Source organism: Mercenaria mercenaria, chromosome 5, assembly GCF_021730395.1.
Source record: "Mercenaria mercenaria strain notata chromosome 5, MADL_Memer_1, whole genome shotgun sequence".
Taxonomy (NCBI): domain Eukaryota; kingdom Metazoa; phylum Mollusca; class Bivalvia; order Venerida; family Veneridae; genus Mercenaria; species Mercenaria mercenaria.
The window spans coordinates 37,857,577-37,880,311 of record NC_069365.1 but is presented as its reverse complement, the minus strand read 5'-3'; the positions used below and the strand labels follow the sequence as shown (position 1 = coordinate 37,880,311).

Sequence of the window (22,735 nt, the reverse complement as noted above, 5' to 3'; positions counted from 1 at the left end):
TTAGAGACCACCAATTGTTTCCCATAGACTTACATTGCAACATTATGGCGTGTACGGCCTTCCATACATCGAAACATGTGTATCTAATTACAAGTTTTTCAAGAACTATCTTAGTTCTACCAAAATATCAGACGAAAAACATATGAATAGTGATACCTTATTTAAGTAATTTTCGTGTGAATGAGATGACCCCCTGTTTACATCATTGACATAGCGGGAGAAATTCGTTTGATAAAAAAAAAATTCAATACACATAAAATGTAACAAATTTTGTCAAAATGTATAATAAAATACTGTAAATGCAGTGAAAAAATATCAATTTTGAAAAAAATAATCACTTCCTGGGTTTGTTTACATGACTGACCAATCAGAACGCACAGACGTTACCTTATTCCCAGGTATACACTTACCTCATTCCCAGTAAGTCCCCTGTACTTTTTTGAATTGGTGGTCTCTGACCTTTAAGTACAATTAGGTCTCAGTTAACTATTTATTTTTACTGTTCAAAGGTATAATAACTCTAAATTAACAATGGTAAGTTTACATGTGTTGATATTCATGTTTTATTCTAAAACTGACTTTTAAAAGGCTAGCAGATTTTCAGTTACAACTGTATTATTATGGAAAAAAGCAGAAAAATACGTATTGAGCAATAATTTCGCTACAATCATTACAGTTAATGTGTAATTTTACTTAAGATACATACATAGTACTCGGATATGTTTTATTCAGCTACATTGCAGTTTTATTAAGACAGGTGACCAAGTATATTAATGACATGGTTAAGTAAGCATCAGAGTATAATCCTTCTTCATATTCCAATATTTGTCTTTTATTTTCTTTACTATTATCTGCTGCCAGCCTGCTGTAAATTAGTCTTATTACATGATTATTGTGATAATTTTTGCACAGGTCAATATCTCTCCTTCACTTACAATGTAGGAAGGACCTTTTCTGTGGTGAACCTTCCGCAACGATTCTATGTGGCAATTTTTAAATCACACTTTAACTGTTAAAAAACAAAAATATTACTGTAGTGAAATTTTAATATACCTGGAAAGAATATATCCAGTTTTTCCTTCCATTCATGCACTCAAGACGTTTATGTGAATAAACGGCAAAACACAAGTTTGTCACTGTGTTAAACAACAACCCTAAAGTTAAAGGTGGTCAGTCACATTTAATCAACATTTAATGACATTTTTTACTTTTTGTATATTCTGGTAGAGAATTATTTAAGGAACAAAAAGACCGATTACATAGAGTTAGATTCCTATTTGAAATGTATATTTTATTATTTTTATAAAATTTTGTAATTACTCCCCTTTAATATGAAAGTATATAAAAAGCTGGGTATTTCTTTTTATTTCGATAGAATGTCTATTTTTACATTTGCATTTGATAGACATATCAACTATTGAACAATCTGAACCAAAATGCAAGTTTTAAAGCTGTGTGTAGCTTCTGAATTCATTTATTTTCAATCTATCTTGGTTGCGCAACCAAGATAGGCAAAGGGAGGTAATAATAATTTTTCAAACTTGCATTTCTAATGAATTCCATCTAAATACATAATTTTTAATGCAAATATTTTACAAATATATTACAATATGTCTAATATTTATACATTTCCTTAGGCAAAGTATGTTTATCAAATTTATACTTATGATAAAATAACTCTATCTTGGTTGGGCAACCAGGATAGGAAAATGAAATTTTAAAAATACCTCCAGTGAAAATCTAATTTGTATTAAGTGTTAAGTGACCATAAATGAGTGTAAATGATCAGATGCTAAAGTTTCGAACAAATCCATTACATGGCCAAAATCTGATTATCCACCTTTAACACACATACGTGGCTCCGCTTCATGTTACGTGATCGATAAAGGGCACTAGACAACTTTTGGGGACAGGTACCCATACCCTCAGGAAGGGAATTTTTCGACATTTTAAGACGAAAAGGGGAAGTTTAAGCCATGTATATGTAACTACTTTTCACACTTATTAATACTGTTTTCAGTCATTCCTAATTGATGTGACTATATTGCAACAGAAATCTTCCTTAGAGGCACTATATATTATTAAAAGAAAGAGTTCATATCTATTTGTGTCAAACAACCTATCATCAGGGGAATTTTCTTCTGAGAAAGGGGAAAAAAAGCATATTATTTTAGGAGGGGAATGGTACCCATATTCGGCCCCAAAAATTGCCAAACGCGTGCCCTGGATAATGACAAACTGCATGCACTGTCAGCTACACTGCATGAGTGTAATGGCAGACATGTAAATTGTAGTAATACAGCATGGCAGCCAAATGAAACAGACGCTTTATTAATGTGTTTTACTGTAAATATGTTTAAACCTTAAAATGATTCAGTTTTATTTTTTGTTTTTTTTGTTTTACAATTTCGTCGTTTAAGTATATTGCCTAATCGTGTTTTTATACCTAAATCTATTTTCACCACAGAAAGGTCTACCGGTACTGGTTTTGACGTAAAGAGAGTGATTCTGCCCTATCACGAAAATATCTCTGAATCAGTTCTGACGTCAAATTATTTGGACTAACTATAGATCTGGTTATAAAAAATGACTTTTCCAAAGCTCCTTCATAAACGCTTTTACTGGTTGGGAAGGAACACTTTCTGGACTTATGCTATAGCAGCTTTAATTGAGCGTTATTCATGCAGTTGTTTCATCTAGGTGATTGGGATGTTTGTTCTTCATGTCTACGAGCTTTATAATGTTAGGTTTTTTGATGATACCTCACCTATGTTTACAAAATAATTTTCGATGTGCGATAGTTTTAACTTGTCGAGGTATCAAGTGGGGAAGAAATAAATTAAACTTACTACTACATATTAATTTTTTGCTGATAACATGTGTTACTTTTAATTTCATAGTTATAGTTACATAAAATGCAGGGCTGTAGATTTTTGCACTTATTTTTATTCTATATATATTTGAATTATCAAGAATTTGTGTAAGACGAAATTTGAGTTTTTGAGAGTGTCTCTTTGCTTTCGTATCTGCTATTGAAAGTCAGGTCATCTTTCATGTGCATCGTTAGAGAGATTAATGATAAAGAGATGTGTAAAAATTGTTTAATTACTTATTTCGATATCAAAATAATAGCAAACCATTATCAAAACAGTTGTCAGATGAGCGTCTGCACCCGCAAGGCGGTGCTCTTGCTTAAGCTAATAATTACCCCCTTTGTCCGTTCACAATTTCTTGTGAACACGATAGAGACCACATTTTGAAATCAATTTTAATCGAACTTGCACACAACTTGTATTGGCATAATATCTCAGTTCCTATCGAAAAATGGCCAGATCCCATCATGGGTTCCAGAGTTATGGCCCCTTTAAAAGGGCCAAAATTTACTATTTTTGGCTTGTGAACACGATAGAGACCACATTTTGCAATCAACTTTAATCAAACTTGCACACAACTTGTATTGGCATAATATCTCGGTTCTTTTTGAACACTGGCCAGATCCCATCATGGGTTCCAGAGTTATGGCCCCTTAAAGGGCCCAAAATTTGCTATTTTTGGCTTGTGAACACGATAGAGACTACATTTTGCAATCAACTTTAATCAAACTTGCAAACAACTTGTATTGGCATAATATCTCAGTTCCTTTCAAAAACTGGCCAGATCCTGTCATTGGTTCCAGAGTTATGGCCCCTTAAAGGTCCAAAATTTGCTATTTTGGCTTTTGCAGCCATATAGAGGTTTTATTTATGCTTTGATTTGATACAAACTTGCACAGAATGATTATCGTGATGAACTCTAGGCCTGGATCGAAACTAGGTCATGTTGGGTCAAAAACTAGGTCATCAGGTCAAATCAAAGGAAAAGCTTGTAAACAGCCTAGAAGCCCAATTTATGACCTATCTTCATGAAACTTGGTCAGAATGTTTATCTTGATGGTTCCTAGGCCAAGTTTGAAACTGGGTCATATGGGGTCAGAAACTAGGTCACCCAGTCAAATTAAAGGAAAAGCATGTTAACACTCTTGTTCATTTGATGTGCATGAAACTTGGTCAGAATGTTTGTCTGTATGAAATATCTTATGACTTTTTATCTGGGTCATGTGGGGTCAAAAACTAGGTCATCTGGTCAAATCAAAGAATAAGCTTGTTTACACCCTAGGGGGCATATTTTTGATTCTATCTTCATAAATTTTGGTCAGAGGGTTTGTTATCATGAAATCTTGGACAAGGTCATATCTGGGTAATGTGGGGTTAAAAATTAGGTCACTATGTCAAATCAAAGAAAATGCTTGTTTACACTCAAGATGCCACGTTTTTTGGTCCAATCTTACTGAAAATTTGTCATAATATTTGTCTCCATGTAATCACTAGGTAAAACATGTTTACACTGTTGTGGTGTGTTACACAGGTGAGCGACCTAGGGCCATCTTGGCCCCCTTGTTATGTATTCCAACCAAAACTCTTTGTAGATCTCGGTAATTGCGTAAGCCATACCATTTAAAACACAAGACAATGTGCTTTTAAGTTATCATGTCTCCCATCACACAATGGTGTGGGAGACATATTGATTTACTCCAGTCTGTGTGTGTGTGTGTGTCTGTCTGTCTGTCTTTCTGTGTGTCTGTCACAAACCTTGTCTGCACTCTAAGTTGAACATTTCTTATTGGATCTTCACCAAACTTTTACAAAATGTGTTTGACCATAAGACCTCGGCCAAGTTCGATAACTAGCCAAATCGGTCTAGGCACTTTGGAATTATGGCCCTTGAATTGCCGAAATATGCTCAGGTCTTGGGAGCTAAAACGGCACTTTATGTGCGCTCTAAGTGCAAGCTTCACCAAATTTGAACAAAGTCTGTTTTACTATAAGACCTCGGCCAAGCTCGATATCTAGCCAAATTGGCCAGGGCACTTCGGAATTATGGCCCTTGAATTACCGAAACGGCGTTTTTACTCTTGTCAGCGGTGTTTTTGCTCTTGTCCGCACTCTTAAGTAGAACATTTCTCATCCGATCTTCACCAAATTTGAACAAAATGTGTTTGACCATAAGACCTCGGACAAGTTCGATAATGAGCCAAATCGGTCCAGGCATTTTGGAGTTCTGGCCCTTGAATTGTAGTGAGTAAACAGTATATAATATATTTAGATGATTAGGCAGTTGTTGGAGACATTCGCTTTTCTCAAAAGCAGCTCTAGTTTTCTTTTAAAATGTAATATTTGTATAAAAAGTCTTTTTATGAAGATGTGATATTTTCCCTATTTTAGTCATTATGACTCCCTTTTCCCTTTGTGATGAGCCCTTTCACCATTCCCCAAAAATGAAAAACAAGACACTAGGTCTGTTTAATATACCTTGTAATAATAATCATTACAGTTTTGCTAATTTCTCTTTTAGGCTACAGACATGATAAGAAAGCCTAAAGATATATCTTTCAGTGATATAGTTGTTGATATATGCTTCCACCCTGAAAAAGATGTCATCGCCTCTGGTACCATAGAAGGAGATGCATATTTGTAAGTTTAATATCTGTCCTCTGTGTATTTTTGATTAGGAGTTTGATTTTGTTATCTGAGCATTCAAGTTTTTTTGCAAAACTTGCTTTGTGTGTAATTCTAACTTAAAAATGACATATCTTAATTGTTTCAGAGATCTTATTTGACTTTAACTATGTGCAAAGTAGAAATTGTACAAAATAACGCTACAGATTAATTTTTTGTAGCGTCAGTTATGAAGTTATTAAAGGCAGTTACTGGTTCAGAGATAGTAACTATGAAAATACAGTTTAAGGAAGCTTGTCGCATGCTGGATCTCTTTAAAGAATTTAATTATTTTTTCCTTGAACGCACTTAGGTCCAAATGATTATTGATATATCATAATCAATATTATACAGTATATTTATTTAGTAAAAGTACTACTGTAGGGTTACTTATTTTAGCGGTGTACTAATAACAGTGCTTTTAGCGCTTTCGCACGTGCGCTAATTAATGTCTGCGCATTAATTTGTCCAAGCATTTTCATGTACATTTTCATTATATGATGTTTTCTTCGAACTTTTGCAAATAAATACTCTAGAGAGTTTGCACTAGTTACACTGCTTGCTAATATTTTAAGGTTCGTATGATATTCCTGTTTATTGTTCATATTATTATTTTAAATATATGATCATGCAAAATAAAATATTTAAGCTTGTAGTTTGTGTTTTTTTCTCATCTAATCAAGTTGTTATCGATTTCCGTATCACCTTCGGGTATGTCCGTTGTTGCAGTTGCTTGTTTACGGAAAGGTGTGAACGTTTGTATTAAGACACAATGCATGTAGGACAAAGGGGATTCAATGATTAAAATGTGTGACAATCTTGTTTTATTTCAGCAATTATAACTAGTATACAGAATATAAAACACGCAGATTATTATATTTAAATACAAGAAGAAAATACAGTTAAGTAGGCAATAGTATACATATTATACTATTATTACTATTATTACAATGTTATATGTACTTTACATATGCAGTCTTGACTGATTCTTTTTTCACATTTCTGTGTGCATAGACCAGCCAGGCAGCATGGATAGGCTTTAGACTACTCAATTTTAAGTTTACGTCAAGATTTTCAATCTCGGTTCCTTCTGCGAGGGCATGTTCAATTTTATCACTGTACCAGCGCTGGAAACTTTGTTTGATATTTCGCTTGAATAAATAATTTCAAATAAATCGTACTTTCTTTAGCCCTCTAACAGTGATAAAAGTTGATTTCATAATCAGTATGACGTATAATTACAGCAGAAACACATTACATAAATATTGCCGAGGGTTAAGTTTATTTCCGAAAATCTTCGTGAATCTCCGTAAATCTCCGAGAGCCTCATCTCGGACAGCGCTAAAATTAGAAATTAGCGGTCTCGCGAGAGCGCTAATTCACGTCCACGCATTAATTAGATATATCACCAAAAATTGCGTTTGCGCTAAATTTTTGCCGCGCTAATAAATGTACGCCTACAGTAACTGCTGCTCGGTCATGTTTATAAATTAAAATCACAATAAAAATATATTAATAGTTAAGATACATTGGATATTTCAGTCCACACCTGTGTGCTCGATTCCATCAGCTGTACTGAGACTGATGGTGATCTTATCACATACCCTGCTAAATTTCTAAAATGGACTGGTCCATCATTCAGTTTGGGCAATACCATTTATTATTCAAAGGGGTGTTCCCTGAAAATTTAATGACTGAATAGCAAACAGTTCAGACCATGATCAGCTTGCATGGATGTGCAGGCTGATCTTGAACTGCACTGGTCGCAAGGGCAGAATCATTTGCCGCCAGCGGGCTAAAGGTTATTATTGGAATTTAATTGTAAATGTGTTTTACATCAACTCAATAAATTTAAAATTGAACTTAAATCATGACGTTTTGATGAGTTCAACCTGGAACATACATACACATTTCATTCCTGGTTCATTTTAACAAAATGGGATAATTGTATATACAATGTATTCTTATTATGTTCAGATGCATTGTTTTCTGTGCTTTGTTTCTTCTGTTAAAACTTGTATTTTTTAACACAGACATTCGTACTCCACTACATCAGAGAATAGCGAGTTGATGAAATTGTCACATCACAAAAAGTCATGTCGTGTCGTTCGTTTCTCCCCTAGCGGAGAAGAACTTCATACAGCATCAAAAGACAAATCATTCAATTCTATAGACCTCAACACAGGAACAGTGAAGAGAAAAGTGAAGAGCGCCCACGAGTAAGTGTAAATGTTAAAGTATTACTTATGATTTAATCACAGTAGTACTGTAATGCTTGAAATTTAACTCTTACCCAGCTAAATTTCTATAATAAACTTGTCCATCTTCCAACTTCGACAGTACCATTTACTGTTAAAAGGGATGCCTACCAAAAGATACTGACTGTATATGACTGTGCAGGTCATGATCATACTGCATGGATGGTCGCAAAGGCAGAATCAGTCATTTCCAGCGTGGTAAGGGTTAACTGATAACTATAATTATACTGGAACTGCTCTAACCTGAATAGCCTCTGGACAAAGAAAATTTTCATTTTTTAGGAGATTCCAGTTTAGGGATACATTTTTCTTGTTCTGTGCCAAGGCTGTTTTTTCAATTGGGAGGGCTTAGGGGTGCACTTTTCTTCAATATTCTGGACCAAGACCATAGTTCTAAGTGGGACTTTCCACTTTCCATAGGCTCCTATTTAGGTGGTTTCCATTATACTTAAGTCAAATACACGCCACCTGCCAGCAAGAAATTATTGATCACTTGTCCATAAGATCACCTGCAGAGGTTGTGCTCCACTGTTAAAGATGGAAAGTCACAATATTTTCTCAACTATAAACGCAAGAAAACAAGACTCATAGTTCTGAATAAACGTCTTTGTAAATTGCAGGTCTCCAATATATAGTATGTTAGTAACTGGGGAAAACTTTCTTGTAACGGGAGATGATGATGGTCACTTAAAGGTAAGTATGACTAGAACATTTATGGAATTCCTGCATTGAAAAGAAATAGGATACTTGTTTATTTGTCAGTTTATTATATTATTTAAATACTGAGTATACTAACTAGTGAAAATCTAGTACCGCTGTAATGAATTGGTAGAGTTGTGACCTAAGAAAAGCCTGGCAGTTGAGAGGCTTATGCCTTGTGCATTACATTTCAGATTTTCTCAGTATAGATACAAATATTTTATATTTGAAGTGACTAGTTATGTTCCCCACCCCCCGGGGGAGACATATTGTTTTTGCCCTGTCCGTCCGTACGTCACACTTCATTTCCGATCAATAACTGGAGAACCATTTGACCTAGAACCTTCAAACTTCATAGGGTTGTAGGGCTGCTGGAGTAGACAACCCCTATTGTTTTTGAGGTCACTTCGTCAAAGGTCAAGGTCACAGGGGCCTGAAAATTGAAAACAATTTCCGATCAATAACTAGAGAACCACTTGACCCAGAATGTTGAAACTTCATAGGTTGATTGGTCATGAAAAGTAGATGACCCCTATTGATTTTGGGGTCACTCGGTCAAAGGTCAAGGTCACAGGGGCCTGAACATTGAAAACCATTTCCGATCAATAACTAGAGAACCGCTTGACCCAGAATGTTGAAACTTCATAGGATGATTGATCATGAAGAGTAGATGACCCCTATTGATTTTAGGGTCACTTCGTCAACAGTCAAGGTCACAGGGGCCTGAACATTGAAAACCATTACCGATCAATAACTAGAGAACCAATTGACCCAGAATGTTGAAACTTCATAGGATGATTGGTCATGAAGAGTAGATGACCCGTATTAATTTTGGGGTCACTCCGTCAAAGGTCAAGGTCACAGAGGCCTGAATCATTGAAAACCATTTCCGATCAATAACAAGAGAACCACTTGACCCAGAATGTTGAAACTTCATAGGATGATTGTTTATGAAGAGTAGATGGCCCCTATTGATTTTGGGATCACTCTGTCAAAGGTCAAGGTCACAGGGGCCTGAACATTGAAAACCATTTTCGATCAATAACTAGAGAACCACTTGACCCAGAATGTGGAAACTTCATAGGATGATTGATCATGCAAAGTAGATGACCCCTATCGATTTTGGGGTCACTCCGTTAAAGGTCAAGGTCACAGGGGCCTGAACATTGAAAACCATTTCCGGTCAGTAACTTGAGAACCACTTGACTAAGAATGTTGAAACTTAATAGGATGATTGGTCATGCAGAGTAGATGACCCCTAACGATTTTGGGATCACTCTGTTAAAGGTCAAGGTCACAGGGGCCCGAACATTGAAAACCATTTCCGGTCAGTAACTTGAGAACCACTTGACCCAGAATGATGAATCTTCATAGGATGATTGGTCATGCAGAGTAGATGACCCCTAACGAGTTTAGGGTCACTCTGTTAAAGATCAAGGTCACAGGGGCCTGAACATGGACAACCATTTCCAATCAATAACTTGAGAACCTCTCAACCCAGAATGTTGAAACTTCATAGGATGATTGTTCATGCAGAGTAAATGACCCCTATTGTTTTTGGGGTCACTCCGTTAAAGTTCAAGGTCACAGAGGCCAGAACATTGATAACCAATTCCGATCAATAACTTGAGAACCACTTGACCCAGAATGTTGAAACTTCATAGGATGATTGAACATGCAGAGTAGATGACCCCTATTGATTTTGGGGTCAGTCTATTAAAGGTCAAGGTCACAGTGGCCTGTTCATGTAAAATCATTTTTTGGAAAATATTTTGAGAACCACTTGACCTACAATGTTGAGACTTAATAGGATGATTGGACATGCAGAGTAGATGACCCCTATTTATTTTGAGGTCACTTGATCAAAGATCAAGGTCACAGGAGCCTGAACAGTGACTTGAGAACCACTAGGCCAAGAGTGTTGAAATTTAGCGGGATGACTGGACATGCCAAGTAGATGATCCCTATTGCAGCCAACCATCAGTGTCTCTTTGACTTTCGCTCCTGACCCCTATTGACTTCTTGCCTATAGGACTTTGCATTGGGGGAGACATGCGCTTTTTTACAAGTTCATTTCTAGTTCATCTTTTGATAATATTGAAATATGTGTTAATCCCTGATTTATGTTTAACGTTGAGTCATTTTTTGCCCTGTACCATGAAATTATTATTTGTTTTGAACTATGGAATTTTATGTAAAAGTGTGTAACACCACCACTACTGGTTGCATAGATTGAGAAAGTCAGCAGTTTTTTTCACACTCAGTTTTATTTACAAGGTTATACAGACGTCAACTATACTAACAGTCACTTCAGGTATAAATACATCAGCTTTTTAAATAGTATTTTCCCGCGTCCAACTTTTAATTAATTTTTATTCTTAAGTCCAAAAGTTCTATAACATAATATCAGTTCTGAAACTTCCACAGTTATTTTTAACCCGCTCTTAAACCCGAGCCCAAAAAATCGAACTTAACCGAGCTGATCTGAACCAATCCGAACTGCTATTATCCGATCCCATTTTTGTAAAACATTTCTAACGTCCTGATTCTGTCTCTGTCTTCTTAACTCAGTCCTCCCTTCTCTTGACTCAGTCCTCCTCTCCCCATTCTCCTCTCTTCTCTTAATTCTCTGAGTATTTATACCTTTTTTACGAACTACAATGCAATAACATGTTTACAAGTATTTCAAAATATTCGAAGCAATTTCAAAACATGTCAATCAAAACGTCCATTATGTACACATATAATAGTAAACAACAGATGTAGAATCAATCACGATTGTGTATTTTCGTAAATAAATTACTGTTACCGAAACAAACAAAATAATTAGGGTCAAATCTAATAGATAAAACATTCAACGGTGATTCATTTTGTATAAATTGTAAACAACAACAATATGCTGAACAGGTAAACAAAGTAATTAACATTTCTGGCCAATTAATGAAAATTCCATCAAAAACAATAATAAAGTAATTAAGGCTGACCAAATCAATTTCTTTTGAGAATTTCGCAATATCTGATCTGTAATAATAGTAAACAAAGTCATTTAGGCCAAAACGTAATGGATAAAACACTCCGATGTTACGAAATTTGCTTGAGTAGTAAATACCAACAATGACCTATGCATGTAAACAGAATGCGTATCATTTGTAAGAATTATCAGGATTATCTACCAAAATCAATAACAGATAAAATAAACACAATGATTAATTAGCTGAAAACTGACCTGCGGGCTATCATTGTGTTACAAGTGTCCAAACAAAGAGAAGCTTTGGTTGGAAATACTAGTAAGACATTTTATAGGTTTCACAGTATTGTAGATAAAGTCATAATTCACAAAGGTTGGAAAATGTTGCAACATGTGAATTATGTCCAGAATAAACTTCCTGCATGGGTGTCTACTTTACATGTAGTAGTTTGAGTAATTTTCGCAAAAGTTACTAATTTATCAAACTTTAACCTGCTGATAGCAAGTGATTCTGCTTTTGCGATCAGTGCAAACTGATCTTGGTCTGCACTGTTTGCTATTTAAGTCAATAAATTTTCAGTGAATACCCCTTTGAATAATTATAAGTGGTACTGCCAAATTTGAATGATGGATCAGCCCATTTTAGAAATTTAGCAGGGTAAAGGTTAAACAATTTCTTGGTTAGCAGTCTTATTCCTTATGTTAAGAGTAAGTGAGTGAGTTGGGTTTTACGGCAAATCGACACAAAATGGTGATATATCGCCAAACCCGATGTTAAGAATTCAAGAAACATGAGTGTGTTTTAGTACATGATGCAGATTAATATACAAGAATATTTTGAATTCGAAAGTGGCATTATTTGTAAACATTAGTGAAGATAAAACCTTTGTGAATATAACCAGTCTGCAGTAATAGATCTCTTTGTAATTACTCTGTTCTTGCTGTTATATTATGTGGATGAGAAACTATAAAACTTGTGTTTATTCCAGTAGTTATGGGATTTGAGACAACAGAAGGCTGTAATGGAAGTGAAAGAATCAGAAGAATTTATCAGTGATATAGCTGTGGACGATGCTAAAAGAACACTTCTAACCACTAGGTAAGTCACTGAATATATTTTTTAAATAAGCTCATCTGAGCTACTGTTAGCAATCTAGAGGTCTCGGTTTCGGTCCAGTCAGATTTAAACATTGTCAGAATCTTTGATTCTATCAAGTCTCTGTCAGTTTTGAAATTGGGCCATCTAGTGTCAAAAAGTGAGTCGCTACATGAAATAAAGGAAAACAGTTTGTTAATACTTTATACCTGATCTTCATAAACTTAAACAGAATTGTGTTTTCTCTTTGAAGCCAAGAAAACTTCGCAAAATGACTAGTTTTCTGTCAGCCTGAGGAAAGTATCAAGTAAGTCCTCAGAAGTATATTGGTAACCTCCTAAAACATTTAACTAATCTAAACTAAGCACAAACGTTGTGGGGTTATAGGAATGGTCTCAGTATGTGCATCTGTCTGTCCTTCCATCTTCCATTAGTCCCTAACATTCCATGTCTGCTCTGTATCTCCTAAACCCCTTGAAGGAATTTTATGAAACTTGTATCAAATGATCACCTCATCAAGATGATGTACAGAACCCAGGAGTCAGCCATGTCAGCTCAAGGTCAAGGTCACAGTTCTAGGTCAGAGGTTTGAGCCTTCAATTTTGTATCCACTCCGTATCTCCTAAACCCCTTGAAGAGTTTTCATGAAACTTTGGTTAAATGATCACCTCATCAAGATGATGTGCAGAACTCATGAGTCAGTCATATCTGCTCAAGGTCAAGGTCACAACTCTGGGTCAAATGTTTGAGTGTTCCATTTTGTGTCCGCTCTGTATCTCCTAAACCCGTTGAAGGAATTTCAAGAAACTTGGGTCAAATGATCACCTTATCAAGACAATGTGCAGAATTTATGAGTTGGCCATGTCAGCTTAAGGTCAAGGTCATAACTCAGGGTCGAATGTTTGAGCCTTCCATTTTGTGTCCTTGAAGAATTTTCATGAAATTTAGGTCAATTGATCACCTCATCAGGACAATGTGCAGAACTCATGAGTCAGTCATGTTGGCTCAAGGTCAAGGTCACAACTCAAGGTCAAAGGTTTGAGTCTTCCATTTCATGTCTGCTCTGTATCTCCTAAACTCTTTGAAGGGTTTTGATATGACTTGGCGGTAATATTTCTCTTATGAAAACATTGTGCAGAATTCAAAGCTCACCCTTGCCAGCTTAAGGCCAAGGTCACAACTCAAATGTTAATTGGTTCCACCCAATACCATCAACTCTTTCACTATTCATTACATTGGCGGGGGATATAGCTGTCTTTCAGACTGCCTTGTTACCTTTCATACATACTTACCAATTGGTTTTCAGCCTTGATTTTTAGCTCATCTGATTTTTTGAAAAAAAAATGAGTTATTGTCATCACTTGATCGGCGTCTGCGTCGGCGTTGCCTGGTTAAGTTTTATGTTTAGGTCAGCTTTTCTCCTAAACTATCAAAGCTATTGCTTTGAAACTTGGAACACTTGTTCACCATCATAAGCTGACCCTGTACAGCAAGAAACATAACTCCATCCTGCTTTTTGCAAGATTTATGGCCCCTTTTGTACTTAGAAAATATCAGATTTCTTGGTTAAGTTTTATGTTTAGGTCAACTTTTCTTCTAAACTATCAAAGCTATTGCTTTGAAACTTGAAACGCTTATTCACCATCATAAGCTGACCCTGTACATCAAGAAACATAACTCCATCCTGCTTTTTGCAAGAATTATTGCCCCTTTTGGACTTAGAAAATCAGTTTTCTTGGTTAAGTTTTATGTTAAGGTCAGCTTTTCTCCTAAACTATCAAAGCTATTGCTTTAAAACTTGCAACTCTTGTTCACCATCATAAGCTGACCCTGTACAGCAAGAAACATAACTCCATCCTGCTTTTTGCAAGATTTATGGCCCCTTTTGGACTTAGAAAATATCAGATTTCTTGGTTAAGTTTTATGTTTAGGTCAACTTTTTCTCTTAAACTATCAAAGCTACATTTTTTTTGTATTGCTTTGAAACTTGCAACACTTGTTCACCATCATAAGCTGACCCTGTACAGCAAGAAACTTACTCCATCCTGCTTTTTGCAATAATTATTGCCCCTTTTGGACTTAGAAAATCAGTTTTCTTGGTTGAGTATTATGTTTAAGTCAGCTTTTCTCATAAACTATCAAAGCTGTTGCTTTAAAACTTGCAACAGTTTTTCACCATCATAAGCGGACGCTGTACATCAAGAAACATAACTCTATCCTGCTTTTTGCAAGAATGATGGCCCTTTTTAGACTTAGAAAATCATGGGTAGGACAATATTTCTATTATACAAAAAAATCAGATGAGCGTCAGCACCCGCAAGGCGGTGCTTTTGTTGTGTTATTAAAACAATAAAACTTTATTTGCAGTGGAGAAGGAACCCTCACAGCATTTAATCTGCGGCGAAAAAAGTTGGATACACAGTCAGAATTGTTTGATTCCGAGTTTCTCTCATTGGCTATTGTAAAGGTAATACACATTTGAGCCACACCATGAGAAAACCAACATAGTGCATTTGCCACCAGCATGGATCCAGACTCAGTCTGACTGTTCGTTAACGGTTTCTCTAATTGCAACAGGGTTTGAAAGCAAACAGTATGGATCCTTACCAGACTGCACGGATGCGCTGGCTGGTCTGGATTCATGCTGGTCACAAATACACTATGTTGTTTTCTCATGGTGCAGCTCATTTATACAAATTGAAATGATAAAATTCTTAGTTTTAATAAAATATGAGATAAATATGTTTAAGATACATTTCTCATACAAAGGAAGGTATCCAATAGGGACTGCCTATCCATTGATTATGGCATTCACACTTTAAAAGCTTGACTATTCGAAGAACTGTTGGACCTATTCTGCTCACATGGTCTTCACCATTGCTATGGTCACTGTGGGAAATACCTGACAGTAACCGTTGCATGTTAAGAAATGGAACTTCACACAAGGCCTCATAGTCATCAAAGCTACTGAAATAACCAAGTTAGATAATGCTTGGTTAAATTTAATTCAAATTATAGCCCTTTGTTTAATTTTAAAAAAGATTTGGTTACGTTTTTGATAAAGTTTTGTGTGCAACTACTAGTAGCTGTCAAGTTTTAAATCTGTATTTCAGTATTAAATTATGATAAAAATAACCTGTCACTTACATTATGGGCCTTATTTGACTTAGAAGTTGTTGAATTGTCAAGCATGCTTTTTTATTAAGAGCCTGCCTGTGAAGAATTAATGCACAGAGGGGCACCTTGGGTCCTCGGCCTCCTCAAAAGGTACAAAGTTGCCAAATGACCTATACTTGTGAAGGTGCAACATTAAATCCCAACTAAAACCAAATATCAGAACCCACTTATTTCATAGAGCAATTGTGATTTTTGACTTTTCAGAGAGGTCAGAAAGTAGTATGTGGCTGTGGAATGGGAGAGTTGAATATCTTCACATGGGGAGAGTGGGGTAATATAAGTGACCGGTTCCCGGGTCACCCAATGTCAGTAGATTGTATGGTACCCTTAACAGATGACATAGTGTGTACTGGTTCATGTGATGGAATGATAAGGTAAAAGCAGTAATATGGAGGATGACGTTTATATTTAAACTCGACTATTCAAAGAATAGTAGAGCTATTGGACTCGCCCGTGCATTGTATGTAAGCTGGTATCTCAGTAACTATTTGTGGGAATACATTGAAACTTCACATACTTATTCACTGGGATGAACTGACTTACACTGCACAGGTTCCATAACTCTATTTTGCTAGTCTAGAAAATTATGCCCCTTTTTCGACTTAGAAATTTTTGGTTAAGGTTTTGTATATGAGCTGGTAATTATTTGTACCCACTAATGGGAATGGATTGAAACTTAACACACTTGTTCACTGTCATGATCTGACATGCACTAAGCAGGTCCCATAACTCTACTTTGTTGTTGTTTTTATCTTCAAAATTATGCCCCTTTTTTGACTTAGCAGTTTTTGGTTAAGTTTTTGTATGTAAGCTGATATCTCAGTACCCACTAATGGAAATTAGATTGAAACATCACACACTTCACTGTCATGATCTGACATGCAGTTCACAGGTTACATAACTCTACTTTGCAATTTTACAAAATTATGCCCCTTTTTCGACCTAGCAGTTTTTGGTTAAGTTTTTGTATGTAAGCTGGTATCTCTGTACTCACTAATGGGAATGGATTAAAACTTCACACACGTGTTCACTGTCATGATTTGACATGTAATGCGCAGGATACAAAACTCTACTTCGCACGATTGAAAATGTAAAATATATGGTGTTCATGAATAAAAGATATTTGATCTTACAAGTAAAATGAACATGTTTTGACTAAATTGACCCATTTCATAGATTCTTACCAGTGAAAAATATATTCAATATTTTTTTCTGTGATAATGTCAGATATATTCCACTTTAATATTTTGATAATTCATTAACATTAAAAAATACTGGTGTATGTGATGGGATAATAATGAATGACAAATTGTAACTTAATTTGTGTATGGTTTTTACATTAAAACTATAAGAATTTAAACTATTTTAGGTAACTCAGTATTAGTTATTAATTTTCACCTGCCATGAAATAAGAGGAGCCATTGTGTTGTTAATGGGGTTTCATTGAGTTGATCTTGGATGCAGTTTATGACTGTTTCTCTTGAAGGTCAAGGTCACATTAAAATTTTGGAGAATAAAGTTTGTCATGTACGTAACTTTGCCATCCTTACTGGATGTTAATATTACTTGCTATAAATGTTATGCATAGTGTAGGCATAGGAAATAGAGATCAATACATGTATAATTGCACCTTTACTAATCCTACCAGGTGTTCTGCATTACAAAAGTGCTTCTGTTGTGACATATTGATACTGTATTATCTGCACTATTAGTTATACTTACTGGTACTTCATTTTACTGTTGGCTTGTTAAAAGTTAATCTTTTACCATATGTAAGCTGACAGAATCATAGGAACCATGTTTTGAGGGGCAAATCAAACACAAATGAATAAATCCTAAATGTTTTTGTTGTGCAAAAAAGTATAATATTGTGTCTAAAACAGTTTTCATTTTCCACTCAATTGTGTAATTGCAAGCGAAGTAAACTAACAGATATCTCTGCTTATAAGTACTAGCCCAAGGCAAGAGTTGTCACTGTTTGCGGATCACAACTTTAAATTAAAAATTAAAACTTCTGTTATTGATATTAACTAAACTATCATAAACTTCACATTTGTGAAATCATTTTTGGTTATTTCAAGGACTTGGAAATCAATTTCTAGACTTTATTTAGTGTATTACTATCATTGAAAATTTTAGTGTCTGTCTCTACATAGTGAGTTAGTTTGCCATGTGATAGACTCAAAAGGTCAGATCATTCCTTGACCCGCCTGCTTAGCTCAGTAGGTAGAGCATTGGTCTACGGATTGCTGGGTCACTAGTTCGATCCTCGGGCGGGGTGTTTGTTCTCCACGACTATTTGATAAACGACATTGTGTCTGAAATCATTAGTCCTCCACCTCTGATTCATGTGGGGAAGTTAGCAGTTACTTGCGGAGAACAGGTTTTTACTGTTACAGAATCCAGGAACACTGGTTAGGTTAATTGCCCGCCGTTATATGACTGAAACACTGTTGAAAAACGGCGTTAAACCCAAATCAAACAAACAAACAGATCATTCCTTGCATTCCCAAAACATCAGTCTTAAGATATGGACACATTTTGATCGAAGGTGAAGGTCACTTGGCCTGGTCCATAGTTTTTCAGTCTATATTTCATGACAAGTGTTCTGCAAGTCAAAAATACAGGCCAAACCCCTTATTTTAAAGTATGAGGTCCTATGTTGTATGCAAAATGTCCTTTGGGATATGGTTACTGTTACAATTTTTCGTCTAAATACGGGAATTTAGTGACTATAGAGAATTACTTGGATGAGTGTAAAAAGATGAGATATCAGATTTTGAGTTTAAACTTACAGTACATGTAGTTGCTTCTTCAGGTGTTGGAAACTATTCTTTAAAAATTATTTTCATATTTCAGAGCAGTAAATATTCTACCGAACCGTTTCTTGGGAGTTGTCGGGGAGCATCCAGGTGATTTTCCTGTGGAGAACCTTTCACTTTCTAGAGACAAACACTGGCTAGCAAGTTGTTCTCATGATCAGAAAATTAAATTCTGGAATGTAGACAGTATCAAGGATGAGACTGTTGATGTGAAAAGCAGGGCGAAAAAAGGAAACAAATCCAAATTTCTCAAATCATCAGATAAAGGGGATTTCTTTGCTGACATGGCTGCTGATGAAAATAATGCTTCTACAAGTGGTCAGGGTGAAGGTGATGATGATGATGATAGTGATGAAATGAAGATGATAGCGATGATGAGGATGATTGAATAAAAAAAATTTTATAAGATGCAAATTGTGTTCCGATTTCCTTACGTGGTAAATGCTATATGATAGAGGTTTGCAAAAATGCTGGACCACTTTTGTTTGCGACATGCAAGAGAAACATAATTCCAGTTAGTTGTTGCCTAAGCTTGATTCATTCGTAATGTAGTAATCAGTCCATACTTATTTTTTTTTACATCTATTGTAGAGAAATTAAGTTAAAGCCAATATTCCAAATTACTTTGACGCTGGGACAGGGCTCCGGAAATTTTGATAACTCAATCGGTCCGAAACGAAAATCCTGACATCGGCGCTACCCCACCCACCGCATTCCCAATATTACATATTTTGTAAAACGTGATAGGGTAAAGAAATAAGCATGTCATGCATTAAAACTGAGTTACCAGTCACCGCGCGTTACCATACAATGAAGACAGTTATTCAGTGTTATGTGTGATCGTTACTTTGTTTAAATTTCGATGTTTTTCCGAGATAATACGAGGCATTGACACCGTGTGCGTAACTAGTCTAAAAGCCAACGCACGTGACTTCGATACCGTATACACGGCAGATACTTTGTGATGTTTCCTCATTCTTTGACGGAATTCTATAAAATACAATGCGTCAAAGTGAGTTACACGACACATATTCTCTGCTAAACAGCCTCAGTATTAAAAGAATACTTTGCCGCGGACCGAATGTGTACGTTATTTGAACGCTGAGATCGATTTTCCCGCATGTATAGTACCAAAACGTCACGCGGGTTGGCCACGGATATTTCATTTCACTTACGTTGTACTTCAGTAAGCAACTACATGTACATTTTATAAAGTTATATGTTCTCTTCTGATGTAAACAAACGTTTTTTAAAAGACCGATTTGATAAACAGAGCCACTCCGGTTTTCTTTATCATTCGTGGCTGCCCGTCCATTTTTTTCTTTTTTATACAGTCGGGCTGCAAAGACGATTTTCTGCATTTGTTTCAACTGGAGCCCCAACAAATGAATCATGTAATTTTTTCAGATCAAGTAATTATAAAAATTATTTTTATCGGTTTTCCGTGTGATGTCTCATTAAATCAAAGACCTATAATGTACAATTATAGCTCTTTGATTAAATGCAGCGACCATTTGTTTGTTACCGTGATCAAACATAGCCTTTTGAAATAAACCATCCGTCGGATTCTAAATAAAAGAAGTGGATCCCCGTCGAAATGATTTGGATCCAGTCAGAAACGTTAGGAAACCAGTCAAAAATGTTTAATACACCGCAGTCGGCTGTCTGCAAACATTAAAGGATGTGCCGCGCGAGCACTGATTGCGTCTCGCGCTAATTACATACCGATTATCAAAGTGACAATCAGACTATTGACACGTTTATTGATTATCTGAAGGTGCGACCAACAATTTCCTACTTGGCAGGTGATCGTGTATTGAGATATCAGACCGAAATTTATACTTTTCTCCATTTTTACGGGACCGATTTTTTTCGTTTTTTCACTTCACGAATCGGTCTGAAAAGTCAAAAATCGGTCCAAAACCGACAAACCGGCAAATTTCCGAAGCCCTGCGCTGGGACATTGCCTACATTTCTATCACTACAAACTGCTTTTTACCCATACTACATTTTAAAAATACTTCCTGGACTTCTGATCATACTCATGATTAAGTATAGGATCTTGGTCATAGGAGATTTTGGTCAAAGTCTGCGAATTTGAACCCATGACCTCCCAGTTAGGGAGCCCAACACCACAGCTCCTTTTGTAGTAGATATAATAGCCTTCAAAAATGTAGTGGTAAAATGCTTCATTTGACTTGAGTCTATTAGTTCAGTTTGTATAAGTCATTCACTGACAGATGTAATTGTTACCTAAAAAAAATGTTTCTGACACAGCCTTGTTTAGTCACCTGCAGTGGAAGTCTACAACTAATTTGGCTCTTTGCTTGCTTTTCCACTGATGAAACCATAATTATGCAAAGCAGAGTCTCGTGGAAAATAATTTTATTTCATGGGAATGAAACAATGAATATAAGCTTTCTGACAGAAAATGTTCTGTCATTGTACCCCAAGATACTATTGGATAAACGAGTGTGTGTTGGTCCATACTTGAACTTCCTTTGGGAGGCATATCTGTGAAAACATTGATGGATTTTCAAATGACAATCATGATGACCCCAAGTGACTAGGTCCAAGGTCAAGGTCACACTTGGGAAGTCGAAGGTGAAATGTTTCCACTCCATATCTTTTGAACTTTAGGAAGGGTTTTCATATAGCTAGATTCGTTTTTTATCTCGTAAAAAAAACTGCATAGCTCACAACTTAGGCCATCCAAGGACAAGGTCACACTTGGATGTGATAGTTCAAACTTTTTAATGGATACAAAAGTGTTTACCATTATAGTACAAGAATTATGCAGGACATGATGTCTGGCGGCAGTGTCTGTTGTTGTTTCTTTTAACCAGTTGTATGCCAGTGCCTGAAAAGCAAAATAACGTAGCAGGGGACACTTTGGTCTTCTACTACTAGTCCAGAACAAGTCTGTGGATATACAAAATCCAAAAGTAGTATATAACAAGAGCTGTTTGTAAAACACATATGCCCCTTGGTACAGATGTAATTTTTGGTCTACAGGGATCATCAACTTCCCATATACAGTCTTGCTATGAAGTTTGATGAACACAGCACTCTCCAGTTAAAGATCATACACCATTTTAGTCATATGGTCACTATGATCTCTACTTCAAGGTAGTTCTACATGTTCAAATCATATTTTTTTCCACAACATCCTGACCCCCAAAACAATAGGGATCATTTACTTACTGCATACAAAATGTATTAAGAAGAAAGATAGCCATCAGCCAAAACAGTCACTAACCTTGACCTTTGCCCAAAAGACAATAGGGGTCATCTGTTAACTCATTAACACCTGCAGCCATATCGCCGCTTAATTACTGGTATCAATTTTCCGATATATTCCGGAGCCACTTATCGATTTATCTGCTTTGTATGCCTGTGGATTTTCACTGATAATCAATAATCGATAAGATCTAGGCCTCCTTTGATCAAAATTAGGGACAAACATCTGTTTATAAACGATGAATAAAACTGAAATTTTCACAACTGATGCTATGATTCATGATCTAATCAATAATTTAAAATTTACTATTATTTTGATTTGCAAAATTGTTTTACAGGCCAACTGAAGTAACATGAATATGGAAAACTGCAATATTCAAGAAAGATTGGACATAGAAAAACTGCCATTACTTGATTATTTTATATTTATTCAAATATCATCTATTGCTAAACGTTAAAGCAAATGACATTATGAAAGAACAAAATTATACTTTATTTAATAAAATTAAAAATACTGAATAAAAAAGAAAGATTCTTCGGTATAATGGAATGAGAAGATAAAACAGGCAATACCTACAAATAACTTTCTAATTCCGATATTTTGTAATGAGTATATTAAAAAAATATGCTTAAATAATAAATATTTTGATTGTTTCGATCGCTTCCGGGTTTTATAAATCTTTAGAGTAAAATATTTTCATTGGTTGACTTTGACAGCAGTCCAATCGTTGGTACTCATACAGATGTAAAATCACGCCACGCAGCATACAGTACTATCAGGCGGATAGCGCATTTATGCGATCCTCGGCATACACGCCTGTTATCTTTTGACGGATAAATACGACATGCGGCACTCGATAAGAGTTAAAATGAACGCATAAATGCGATCTGCGTCCTTAATGAGTTAAACTGGACTCTACGATGGCCTTAAGAAGTTCGAC

At 35.7% G+C, this 22,735-nt stretch overlaps 1 protein-coding gene across 1 annotated transcript; it reads left to right on the top strand.

Annotated features, from left to right (window-relative positions):
• The first annotated feature begins 469 nt into the window (after positions 1–469).
• Positions 470–18,968, top strand: LOC123556935 (WD repeat-containing protein 55-like). Its single transcript, XM_045348036.2, is given in 9 exon segments — positions 470–534; positions 5,392–5,510; positions 7,568–7,753; positions 8,413–8,485; positions 12,452–12,558; positions 14,923–15,022; positions 15,937–16,106; positions 18,592–18,913; positions 18,916–18,968. Coding segments are annotated over 9 exon segments (1,107 nt in total). The 5' UTR covers positions 470–531; the 3' UTR covers positions 18,943–18,968.
• The last annotated feature ends 3,767 nt before the right edge of the window (positions 18,969–22,735 follow it).